The 12376-nt window shown below is 34.1% G+C and overlaps 2 protein-coding genes across 3 annotated transcripts in view; one reads left to right on the top strand and one right to left on the bottom strand.

Annotated features, from left to right (window-relative positions):
• Positions 1-4138, top strand: part of LOC128994904 (ATR-interacting protein mus304-like) — a 37501-nt gene extending 33363 nt beyond the window's left edge. Inside the window, exons 15-16 of the mRNA XM_054419733.1 lie at positions 1595-1774; positions 2591-4138. Coding sequence (XP_054275708.1) covers positions 1595-1774; positions 2591-2760 — 350 coding nt within the window. The 3' untranslated portion in view covers positions 2761-4138. The remainder of the gene's footprint in view (positions 1-1594; positions 1775-2590) is intronic.
• Positions 2343-12021, bottom strand: LOC128994905 (zinc finger CCHC-type and RNA-binding motif-containing protein 1-like). Of its 2 annotated transcripts, XM_054419735.1 has the most exons (6): positions 11673-12021; positions 8547-8658; positions 7573-7782; positions 6718-6852; positions 6070-6206; positions 2343-2441 (listed from the first exon to the last, which is right to left on the bottom strand). In XM_054419735.1, exons 1-5 carry the CDS (start codon positions 11783-11785, stop codon positions 6099-6101), a joined length of 678 nt encoding a protein of 225 aa, XP_054275710.1. In that variant the 5' UTR covers positions 11786-12021; the 3' UTR covers positions 2343-2441; positions 6070-6098. The 2 variants fall into 2 exon arrangements, with proteins under 2 accessions (XP_054275710.1, XP_054275709.1); XM_054419734.1 differs by lacking the exon at positions 2343-2441 and having other exon boundaries at positions 5993-6206.
• Between the last annotated feature and the right edge of the window lie 355 nt (positions 12022-12376).

Below are 12376 nucleotides of genomic sequence, written 5' to 3'. Positions count from 1 at the left end.
CGAGTTCGCTAACCAGCTTGATCGCGCTATGGGAACAGGAGTTTATGGAAGGTTTTATAGAGTAAAATTAGTTTTTCCCAGTTTTTACCCTAAAAACATAAAATTTCACAACTTGTTTCCAGATCATTTTGTAGAGCTTTAAAAGGTTGTAAGGTTTAGCATATCTAGATGCGTTGTTGTATGCCGAACCGTTACAGACATACCTAATTCAAATAATTTTAAATTTTAAATTCCCATGTTATTCACGTGGAGAATAAATTAACTGTTGTGCTTTGTACTTGTTTATGGATATATTTCAATCAAATTTGGCAATTTGTTTAATGCATAAAAAATGTAGCGTCATATTAAGTTGTCTTAGCAACCATTATGATTATTATTGTTATTACGTTTTTTGAGGATTGTTCACACATTTAACTCTTCCATTAAAATACTGTTCTCTCTTACTTATTTGGCCGTAATTTATTTGAACTACACAAACACAACCACGACCAAACATACTAAGCTATCAAAATAAAAAAGCCCAATTCATTACCTTCCCTATAGCAGCAAACCTAAGTACTCATTAAAATTAATGTTATTTAAATAGGAAATAAATCTGCTGATTTTAGGGAATATTTTATTAAAAATCGAGCCAGATAAATGGAAATTCACTTAGTCTGCAGGTTTGCTGCGGAAGGGGTATTTTATTAATTTGAGAATTTCCTGCTTGGTACAATTTACCTCGTCAAGTACCGGCAATCCAAATTTTTTATGTCAGGTTAATAACCTGGCCTACATGTTTTGTCGTAAATGCGGCAATGTCGGGGTTACAAAAACGTATAAGACTTCAATGTCTCACACACACAACAATAGACCCAAAACAAACTGTTAACTAACATTGATAGGCCTATCACACGATGCGGTCCCGACACACGTATTAGACTGCAACTTTAGGTTCCTTTCATCTGTATTCGTCTATCCTGAAAATATTAATATGATGCTTTTTGCACTGCTAATTCTGTCAGTAGTTTTCAACCCTTTTAAATCTGTGGATTATTCACTGGTTCAGTTACACCTATTTTCATTTGTTTTCCTGTTCAATCTATATAATTAATACGCTACATGAAACTTTGTCGGTTGAACTCCTCCGCCATTTCTTAACCGATTTTATCCATTGACGTCTCATTGGAAAGAGCGTGTCGCGTAGATTTGCAAACTGGCCTTACATTTTTGACAAAGTCCCTTGGGCTCTGCCTCAGTGGCTGTTTAAAGTTTCCATGTTATCCTTATGAAGAACATAATTGTTTACATTTTGATCAGCTGTATAATTTATTTGATGTTATTTATTTTTCAATTCAACGTCTTTTAAACTCATTGGAAATTATGATGACTTTTATTTGTTTTTAAATAACTAGGCTACTTTACTTCTTTGCAATTGCTCGATTTCGAGCAACGTGTTTACTAGTATAGATTAAATGTGTACATGTCAGTCTTGTGTTTAGGTTAACTGCTTTTCACTCTTGTAAATTTAAAGGATCTTAGTATTTATCTAGTGTAAATTTGACAAATTTGTCCTTGTGAACAATAGTTATTGACTGAGTTGCGTTTCTTTCAGCGAGTAAAGCAGACCAATCTGTAATGGAGAAGGTGTTCGACCGAGGTGTGCTCCTGGTGAGCGCCTTAATGAATCTAGACGAACACTTTCTAGCCATCGTCGACTTTCACAGCCTCGGCTGCTACGAATACTTTCTGCACTTCATGAGCGAATCAAAGTTTAGCTTGAACAGCACAACACGTAAGTGGATGAGTTTTAAATAAAAATTGGAATACGTTAATTCTGTTTCTATTATTGTAATTTAACGTTTTTTTGTTGAAATTGTTTATTTTTTAAACTTTAACTTATTATTTTTACTTTGAGTTGCTGAGGATTGAGCGAAAAGGCACCCCTCGCTAAATGTGGATTGTGTGATTTTGCTGAAACGCAATTTAACACGTTCCCTACTTACTGTCACGTTCCTGTGAATCTGAGGGATGAGTATAGTTGGTAGCCAACGTTTTTAAATAAAACATTTCAGCTCATGTATGGAAGCTATTTTTTATCATATTTTTTCGTACAACATTGTCATTGCAAGTAAAGATGAGATTACTCCCCCCTCTTATAGTTCCATAAACCTACTTTTTCCAGTTTTTTATCAGCTTTATCATTATGAGTATTTATTTACTATTTCGTAAAAAAAAAGAACCAACTTTACTCTAAATTGTTTGTTAGTTTTATTTACTTTATCCAAATAACGCAATGATAAAGCTTACTTTCTTCCTTTACACTTTTTGGTTTTGCATGGCACAGATCTCATCCATCTCATATAGCGGGGATTACCTATGATTGCGTTCACTTCTTTAACAATTGAACCAATTTACAGCTGTGTGTTCGTTCCAGAGACCAAGCAATGTTTTCATAACAGCTAGAACAGTTTAATTTTTTATTTACTTACACTGATGCAATTGTGGCAATTCCACCAATTTTGATACCCCTGTCTAGTCTCATGCATATAAATTCCTCCCGTGCTGCAAAACTATAATGCTATGATATTAAGTTCATGTGATTTTTCAGGAGATACTCTGGAAGTTCTATGCAGCCAAGAAGAAGTGCTGAAACAACCTGGACATTCACCAACAAAAGAGGACCAAAATACTAGGTTAAAACAATCTCTCCGCTGCTTTATACAAGGAGATAGTGAAAAACCATGTTCAGTTGTTTTAGATGAAATTGATGATCTGTAAATATTAATGTTGGTTAATTTAAAATAGTTGGCGATCGCATCAGTATACGAAGTAGACTATTATGACTAGAGAGCAAGAGAGGTCAATGGGCCAAACCTTTTTACTTTGGGTCGGGTAGAAAATTATTTCCTGCACAAACTAATTGTCTCTAGCCAAATATCGGTACCCACAGATCCCTAATTATGACTATATGGCTAAAGCAGGATGGTTCTTGGATTACATTTGACAGAATGCTTATTAAACATGGAACTAACTAAATGGAATGCTGTCCTAACCATGAGTTTCATTTAACCGATGAAGGTAAACTTCATTACTATCACCTCTTAGATTATCCTAATCACGGATAGACCAATTTAGTTTAATAATATGTACTTTGAAATGATACTTAAACTTATGTTCCAAATATCTGTAATATCACTAGGGTTAAAATACTTGTTAGCTGTAACCGTTAACGATGAAAAAAAAATGCTTCCTAGTTAAGTTCATTTGATTGTGACAATCTGTAAAAAACTAAGAACTATAAAATTGTATATTTTGCAAGAGTTTTGTGTTTTAACTTTTTAATTTGATTGTTTAATATATTTTTTATTAATATTTGATGTCGTACATCTAAAACTTATTGAGGCTTAAAATCACTTTAACGCAGAATTATATTTATGTATTTATGATGCGAGATGCAATGTATGTTTTAGTTATGAGAGGATGGTTACTTATATGAAATGTTGCATGGCAACATATTTGTATAATTTATAACTTGTTATATCAGCCATTTAGGGTAGTGATGGACAAGGCTAGATTTTTTCACTTCGAGACGAGACAAGATTTTTTTAATTCCTGCGGGACGAGATTTAACGAAAAGTTATAAAAAAATTACTATCTACTTTTTAAGTTCAGAAATATTTACAAATTTTAAAAACTTGGCAAAAAATATACAAAAATATTTAAAATCTTTATTAAAAAACATTAATAAAAACATCAGTATATAAAAAAATATATTAATAAGGCCTAACTTATTAAAATAACTCTTCGGCATAGGAAGCATGGAGATATCAGTTGGTATACAATATAATTCAACTTTGAAAAATATCAAAAACAACAGTATTCCTTCTTACTAGTTAAGTATCAAGTAACAATTTTTAAGTCTTGTGGTATTTTTATAATGATTTTGGAGTGACTTATTTTGACTATGTTAACAGTAAAACATGTCTCACACTGCTTACACTAACAAAACGTTTCATCATTTGCTATGCAAAAAAAATTATAAAACAATAGAAGCAATATTTCCATGTAAAGAATAAATAATTAAACATAAACGCCTTCGCATAATTTTTTTAAATTTAAAATTTCAGCTTGCAATTATGTTTTGCAAAAATACTTCTCAAAGTTTTTTTCTTAATTTATAATTTTTTTATTTAAAATTTTTAATTTTTTTGATAAAATTTTATTTTTGAATTCCAATTTTTTTTTTAGTTTTAATTTCTAAAAAAAATTTATTTTTCTTATCTTGTTTTGAAAATATTCTGTTAGTATTTCAATCCTGCCCGAAGCTTTGAGATAAAAAAAATCTCGAAAAAATATTGAAGTTTCGGGTCTTGTCCATCACTAATTTGAGGTAATTTAACTTTTTGATTATTTCTCTGCTCAAAGCTTACTTAATATAAATCAATTTGGATCAATTCTCTGTAGAAATATTAAGAAAAAGAAGAATGAAAATGTGTGTATGTTACAATGGTTAGTAACAGAAATCTTATTTCATGTACAATCTAGCATATAAGTAAGGTAAGACTGTAAAACCAATCTTTTATTGGTTTTTTTAGGTAAATATGTCTACATCGGAATATGATCGTTACAATCTATTTATTTCCATACCTGTAAATCTGTAATATATTATTTGTTTGTACACAGTTTAATAACATTGTGACTATTGTTAATAATTCACAAAATCTGAGTTTTTATTTCCTCTCCTTATATGTTGCTGACTTTTACTACTTTGTTAAAGCCAAATTAATGACAAATGGCAACTATTTCAAGAGTTCCTAAAAAATTTTCTTTTCTTTTAACAACCTTAAAACTTGTATTTGATTACCCTTATCACTCATCCTGTGTTTTTTTTTATAATTTTCATTGTAAGTTCCTTAACTAAGTTAAACCACCTAATATCAATGGTGCGATGATTTGTTGGTGTGTCATCCATATGACACTATTTTTTTCTATATGAATATACTATATGTTTTACTACCATATAAGTAGTTTTTGCCCCCCTACTTTTCTCATGGTCAATCGCTGCCACTGTCAAAATCCAACTGAGTTTCTAGTAGAGTAACTCTACCCGTGTAAACACCCACTAGCGCCTAGTAGCTAGTATAGTAGATAGTGCAACATGTGGCATAGTAGCTCTACTCTACTTCCCCACCACTAGCAAAATTGTCACTCTCCTGCAAACTATACTTGTGTAAATGAGATCTGCGACAGTAGAGTTTTTAGTAGAGTGACACTGTCTTGTAACTGGTTTAGAACACTCATTTTGGGAATGGAGGCGGAACACACAGTTCATAAACTATCATCAACACTCTACTATGTGTGAACAGTCGCTTGCTTAAAATCGGTAGAGTGGACAAGAAAGTAGCTCTACCCGACGTGTAAACAGTCACTAGCGCCTAGTAGCTAGTATAGTAGATAGTAGGTGGTAGAGTAGAGTTACTAGCAACATGTGGCATAGTAGCTCTACTCTACTTCCCCCACTACTGCCCAAATTTTCACTTTCCTGCACACCATACCCGTGTAAACGTGATTAACTCAGTAGTAGGGTAGAGTTTCCAGTAGAGTGAAGCTGTTCTGAGCTCTTTTTGAGACTTGTATTGTTTACTTTCGTATGTGTTTGCGTGTTCCATGTGAATATTATTGTATTTGTATTTTCTTCCCAACAACGTTCATTTTGAGGAATTTAAAAAGCTATCACCAAACACGAACAGTGAGGCACACTATCATCAACACTACTGTTTGTGAACAGCCCGCTTCTGTAAATCGGTAGAGTGAACAAGATAGTGGCTCTACTAGAAACTCTACTCTACCCGTGTAAACCAGGCTTTTACAAGCATGTAATACTGGTCAGTATGGTTTAAAAGCACATTGTTTTGTGTGTTTTTTTGTAATTGTTTATGTCAGTTGTAAATGAATTGTGAAAAAATAAAGAAATTTTTGCTTCATTATATGATTGACCTCTAGGGCCAGTAAAATCTAGATTTCACATTATTTGGCGAGTTAGTATGCCGATTGATGCTTAATTCGTTTAATATACATAATATTTACCAGAAATACTTAAATACAATAAATATTGACTATTCACTCAGCTCCTCCTCATCACTAAAGTAAGAATCTTGTTTTATTCTCTTCCTCTTGACTGTTGGTGCTTCCACCTTGCTTTGATATTTTTGAGCTGCTTCTTGCTAAAGAAAAAAACACAGCAAGCTTAGTTATTTAATATTTTTGCAATTTGTATATTAAAAATACAAAAGAAGGTCAAATATATTTAAATTAGTGATTTTTTTACAATCAAGAATTTGACATTACTTTTTAGCAAAAGTTTTTAACATGATCATAGCTTGCGTTTACTGATCATTTTATTGTCTTTCTGACTTGTATATGGAAACAGAAACTCTCCAGGTTTTTACATGGTAAACTAATATAGATAATAAATCAGGACACGATTTCTAACACAGTAAAGTTTTTTACCAAAAAGAGTATATCTGTCACCTTTCAGAAAAGTTTTGTGTTTAAAAAGTGAACATGCTCAGGTCCTTCTACTCAATGCTATAGTGTGAAAATTACCAAGAAAGGATCGACAGACTCAATAAGGAACCTCAGAATTGCAATTACTTAACATTCTGGTTTAACAAGAGTATTAACAGAAACAGTTATCCCTACAGAACAGTGTGAATGAGGAAATTTATAGCTTACCTCCAGACTGATTGCTGCACTGAGAGTCTCCAAGTCTGGCTCTACCTGTTCTTCTTCTTCTCCATCTGTGTCACATGTCGTACTAACAGGCCGCCCTCTCCAGTCCTCGTCACTGTCGTAAGCCGAGTAGTCTCTCTGAACAAAAGCACATCCTCATATCATAATTAGGCCCCTATTGAAATCAAACACAATCTTCTTTGCTGGAAAGATATTGTGTTTTCCCTACGTGGCAAAGCTTAAACGTACTGGGCAGGGTGGGTTAAAATAAAAGTATAGAGAACCAATCCTAAAATCAATTAATTCGTTCAAACTCAAATCTTTATTTGGCCCTGTAAGAATTTACCAAAGGCTATGTCATTCCTTCAGTGTTAAAAATGGAAGAAAAAAAACTTAACCTAAAATATACAACAACATTACACTAGTTAAGAACACTGGCTGTTACTGATAACCAAATGCAGTATAAAATAACAACTGCAGCACTATGACAAAAAATTTGTTGAAGATTTTACATCACTGTCTAGTGTCCTTGATGAATCGCCTATGGTGTTTACCAATTATCTGTAAACTCTGCTGAATTTGCCCTTAAACTTACACATACACCAATGCCAGATTACTGCTGAATGTGCCATTAGTGGGGTTTGACTGTACACATACAACAACAAGAATGTTGGTAATCAAATACCAATAACAAAACTTTCCTTGGAATTACGTCTCGGTAATTGATTTGGAACTTACAGAATGCTGGAGAACAATAACCTTGTCCTTCAATCCATCCAGTTTTTACATTTTCCATTACAATGATCCAATTTTTTTTGGAGAAATCAATCTAAGCTGAATGAAATACAATCTGCTCACCTGATCATCCTCTTTTTTCTTGCGTTTTCTCTCTCTCTTTGGTGGAGGTTGGCGCTCTCCGAGAGCATTGGCAGGACAAGCATAACTTAGGTGTCCTTCCTCCCCACACTCGTAACATCTTGATTTGTCCAAATACTGCCGTTTCTTTATGAACTCGGTGCTGCGTCCGTTGTCTTTGGCTATGCTGCTCTTCAGAGTTCTACCGAACATCTGGAAAACGAATCAAGTTGTTACAGCCAAATAGTGGGATATAGTGGTAGAGAAATTAGCCGAAAGAGAAGAGTTGGAAAACCATAAAAGGAATTAAGAGACATCATAAAAGAGGATTTTATATGGAAAGGATAACATTGATAGCTAGTGGAAGTGAAGACCTTAGCCAAAAAAACTATGGAAGAGTCTTTTCAGCACCCCTTGGAGCCTGGAATTCCTTAATCAAAGATAATGACTAAAATGAAATATAATTTACTTTATTTAAAAGTCATAATGGTTAATTATAGAAATATAATTGTTTAAACTAACTAGATACCGGTACCTAAAAAAAGTCAAGACACCTAAGTCTTACCATGTTGACTGAGGTAATAGCTCACTTTTTCCACAGGAAAATTGCTTTAGGCTCAACATTGTCAATTATCGCTCAGCTTAACTCAGCACGCTCTTCTAGTATTTTTGGTACTATCCATCTCATCAGTCAGTGGTGTAGTGGAGCGGAAACACAAGGACACACACAGGTGTTCCCGCTCTGCTCGTTTCCAAGAATTCTATATTTTAATCCTATATGTTCCGTCAGTTTTTGACAACGGTGAGCGTACTGAAACATTTAGGACTACACCACTGTCATATTAGAAGTAGGTACACTGTACTTTGAACTTTACTTGTCTTGAAAAATTATTTCCATTTATTGCCAAGGAGTTAATTTTAATGCTTACAATCAACCTGATGAATTACTTGTGAAACATCAGTCTAAATTGAATTACCTCTTGTCCATTAACACTACTTGCGCACTTCCAGGCATCTTCTTTGTTTAAAAAGAATACGAATGCAACACCTTTACTCTTCCTTGTTATTTTATCCTTAACAATCGTCACTCTGCAAAGAATCAAATAATTTATACAATAAAAGATAACATTTTTGTAATTATTTATTTTTTAAATAAAAATATATGGTGTTGATACAAGACATGTTGCTAATATTCTTGCGTTGTTGAATTCAAGATTTACAACAGTTGTTCATGGTGGTGTTTTTTTCGGCGTCAACCGTGTCGTCACTAATATCTATACTTATAAAAGGCAAAGCCCTCACTGACACACTCACTCACTCACTCATCACTAATTCTCCCACTTCCCATATACCTAGGAGACTGAAATTCGGTACACCGATTCTTTGGGCATTAAATAAGATAACCAAGTAGTTTTTATTCTGATCGGGCATTCGGGCTCCGCCCCAGTGGCTCTGGAGTTTCCCATGTTAACCTTATGATTTGTCATATTTAAAAGGAATTAATGAATCTTAACAGCTGTTTCAATTAAACAAGTTGGTTCTGTCCTATGATGTTCAATAGCATTAAATTTACAAGGATTACCAACAGGGTACCTCACTATTTTTTTTGTTTTTTTTTAATTTATGACAACAGCTAATTTGCAACCAAAAGGTGAGTGAGCGTAGCGAACGGACTTCAACCAGGACGTGATTGAGCCATGCGACCGAGCTCATCTTGAAAATTAAGAAGTTAAACGGGACAAAGCCCGCGGGTACAGCTAGTACTGTATATACTAATATAGGCCTACTAAAAATTCTATCGATAAATGTAAAAAACAAGTGGTAGGCCTGCTCACATATTATTTCTATTACACTTAAAATTAATTCACAATACAACTTACGTTAGATTACGGCTAAACGTGACGGCCTACAGTTTGTTATATTGGGTGAAAGTACCCCAATTTGGCTTTTTCATCCACCTGCTAAAGATAATTTGTTGTTTATAAAACCAAAAAAAGAAAAATTAAAAATTAAAAAAAAAAATTCAAAAGGAAGATCTTCAGGGTAACAAAAGGAAGATCTTTAACTTTTTAGGATGTCCATGGCATATCTGATTTAAATTCTATATACATCGCTCGCCATGCTTCCTTTACATACAACGGCATAGCTATGGTATGCTTTTCACAGCTTTAGCTAATTCTTCCCTAAGGGAATGGAGGGTTTTTCATTGGTGGCACAACAACATGGCCTACAGATAGTCTATGTGACCATTTTTTTTTTGGTCCCATAGGAGAAAAAAAAATATTGTAGTTAAAATTTTCTTATGTATGTTAATGCAAAATTTGGTATAAGATTTCAGCTAAAACACCATACTTCATTACCTTCCATATAGAAGACAATTTAGGTGTTTGTTAAACCAAATGTTTTTACAGCCTATTAAAAAATCCGACAAGTTAAATGAAATCTTTTGTAAAAATTTAAACATGCAAATGGAAGATGGTTTGCTGCGGCTGGGGTATTGTTCCGCATCACTTGCCTTCAAACCAGACCAAAATATAATTCCTGACCAAACTAATCGAAAGTGCGTTTGGCACTTTGAAGGCCTATTTTGTTTCATCCATTGTGAAAACAACAAACTTAACTTACTAAGTTTTAACAAGATTAGGTAACGGTACTACATAATCAACCACACTCAACCACTGATGGACGCAGACTGTCATAACTACTGATTTATGTCCGGGCAAAATCAGCCTGTCCCGCACAAGTGTGAAAGCTTACATAAGAGCTAATGTTCTAAAAACTAGCTTCCGGCCCGGTCCCCCATTGGAAGTTTAGGTTCGTCTGAGTGATTTTACAACCCGGACAGAGGTTTAGGTCCTTCCAAGCGAACCCACACTGATGGGAAAGCTCTCAAATGATTATACATTCTAAATAGCTTCGTACGGTGTGGGATGGTGTGAAAGAGGGCTTAGGCCTAGCGTTATTTGCAAAATAATAGAGCAAGATAGCAAATCCTACATTCTTACTTTAAGCTATTAAAGAAAATGCTGGTTATATGGAATAGGTACCTTTCTAAAAATATTTACAAGAATATTGTGACACATATTTGCTTTTAATTAACTTACCGTAATGGTTTTTCAAACCAACTGTTATTTTTTTCTTTTTTTAAGGAACAGTCCACACTCTGGTCTTGTTAAGTAACTGTCTAATAGGCCTAATTTACTGCCTTTTCGTTTAATGGCATAACAAAGTCATGGCCTATTTAAGATAAGTTGCATCCGAGTACAGAGTTTATCTTGCTTGGAAACCTGGTGAGCAGTAGAGCTATAAACTAAGTGGCTATAGGTCGGCCAGTTAGAAAACGACCTGCGCGAAAATTAGGAGGAGGAGGTAACAGCGAGGGAGGGTATGTTCCCCCTCTCCGCCAATGGCCGTTTTCACACTGCACGACACAACACCGGCACGGCGCCGCCCCGGTGTCGTGGAAGTTGGAATCCTGTGTTACCAAATGGAACTGCTTAGACAATGATATAATAACATTTCATGTTTTTTAAATATATTGATGCGATTTAGGCTACCTATACAATATTTTTTGCAGGACCTATTTTTTTCAAGTTATGAAGAACGTAATTGTTTACATTTTGATTAGCTGTACAATTTAATTTGATTAGCTGTGTTCGAGAAGGTTGGGGGTAGGGCGGCAGTGGAGTGGGGGAAGAGCCATAGTCTGTCTCACTCCCACAGCTCGGTATCTCTCTCTCGCACTAATGCTACGAGGAGGACGCTTTCTAACCGGCCGACCTATAACCAGACAATCTGAATGATAAAGACAAATTGTTTAGTTATATAAGTTATACTAGTCACTAAACTGAGTTTACTTCTTTAGCCAATGCCATTCATCAATTCGAAGCATAATGATCGATGACCAATGGGAATACAGCCATCAACATCTTTGACTTTTCCCAGGAGTCAAATCAAATTAGTAAAGACCAGTTAGAATTAAAAAGTTAAAAACTAGGCCTAAAAGAAATCTGTTTAAACTTCAGAAATTAGGTACAAAATGTGTAGACTAAGTTATGTCTACTTAGGTTATATGGTCATATTACTTATGAACATCTACTTACTTGACTACTTTCCCAAATTTTGCAAACACCTTGTGAAGATCATTGTTGGTAAGAGAATATGGCAAATTAGATACATATACTGTGCTTTTACTTGGCACCAACCCATGGCTCATTTTTAATGGTAAAGGTACCTTGAAGGCCTTTTTTGTTATCCAACTGAGATATGTGTTAACATAAATCCACTGGTATTGGTAATAACCCAATAACCGAATCTACGTATGATGTTCGATGGTCTAGAATATCAACGTTTCGCCATAAATTTAAATAAAACCTTGCAGATGGTAGTTGGTCCTGAAAAGTTCGAAGTTTAAACTCAGAAACAAATACAAACAAACAAACCAAACCTCAAAGTAAATAAATGTGACAGCAGAGAGCAGACGTACAAAATCCAATGCTGTCTGCTTTCTTTATTGTTTGGTTTACAGGCTGATCTTAAAGTCATGAAGCTTTATATCGTACTTAGCCTCAAAACATTGTCAAAAAACTCTGAAAAGGTATTATTAAAAATTCTTATTAAATTAGTATTATCATAGATAAAACATACTCCCTTAGTAGATTTGTCATCCTTATGGAACAGCTGAAGCCAATTTTATTGTTAGTTCTGTACGTCCAACTGTAGAGGTTATGTTTTGTTTACAATTTGTTTATTGATATTTCAGTAATTTAACACATCATTTAACCAAATAAAACGGCATAATCATATA

The sequence above is a fragment of the Macrosteles quadrilineatus genome, unplaced genomic scaffold, assembly GCF_028750875.1.
Source record: "Macrosteles quadrilineatus isolate MER2022 unplaced genomic scaffold, UCM_ALF_1.0 Scaffold_5__1_contigs__length_97177068, whole genome shotgun sequence".
Classification (NCBI taxonomy): domain Eukaryota; kingdom Metazoa; phylum Arthropoda; class Insecta; order Hemiptera; family Cicadellidae; genus Macrosteles; species Macrosteles quadrilineatus.
This window is presented reverse-complemented; position numbering and strand designations above follow the sequence as displayed.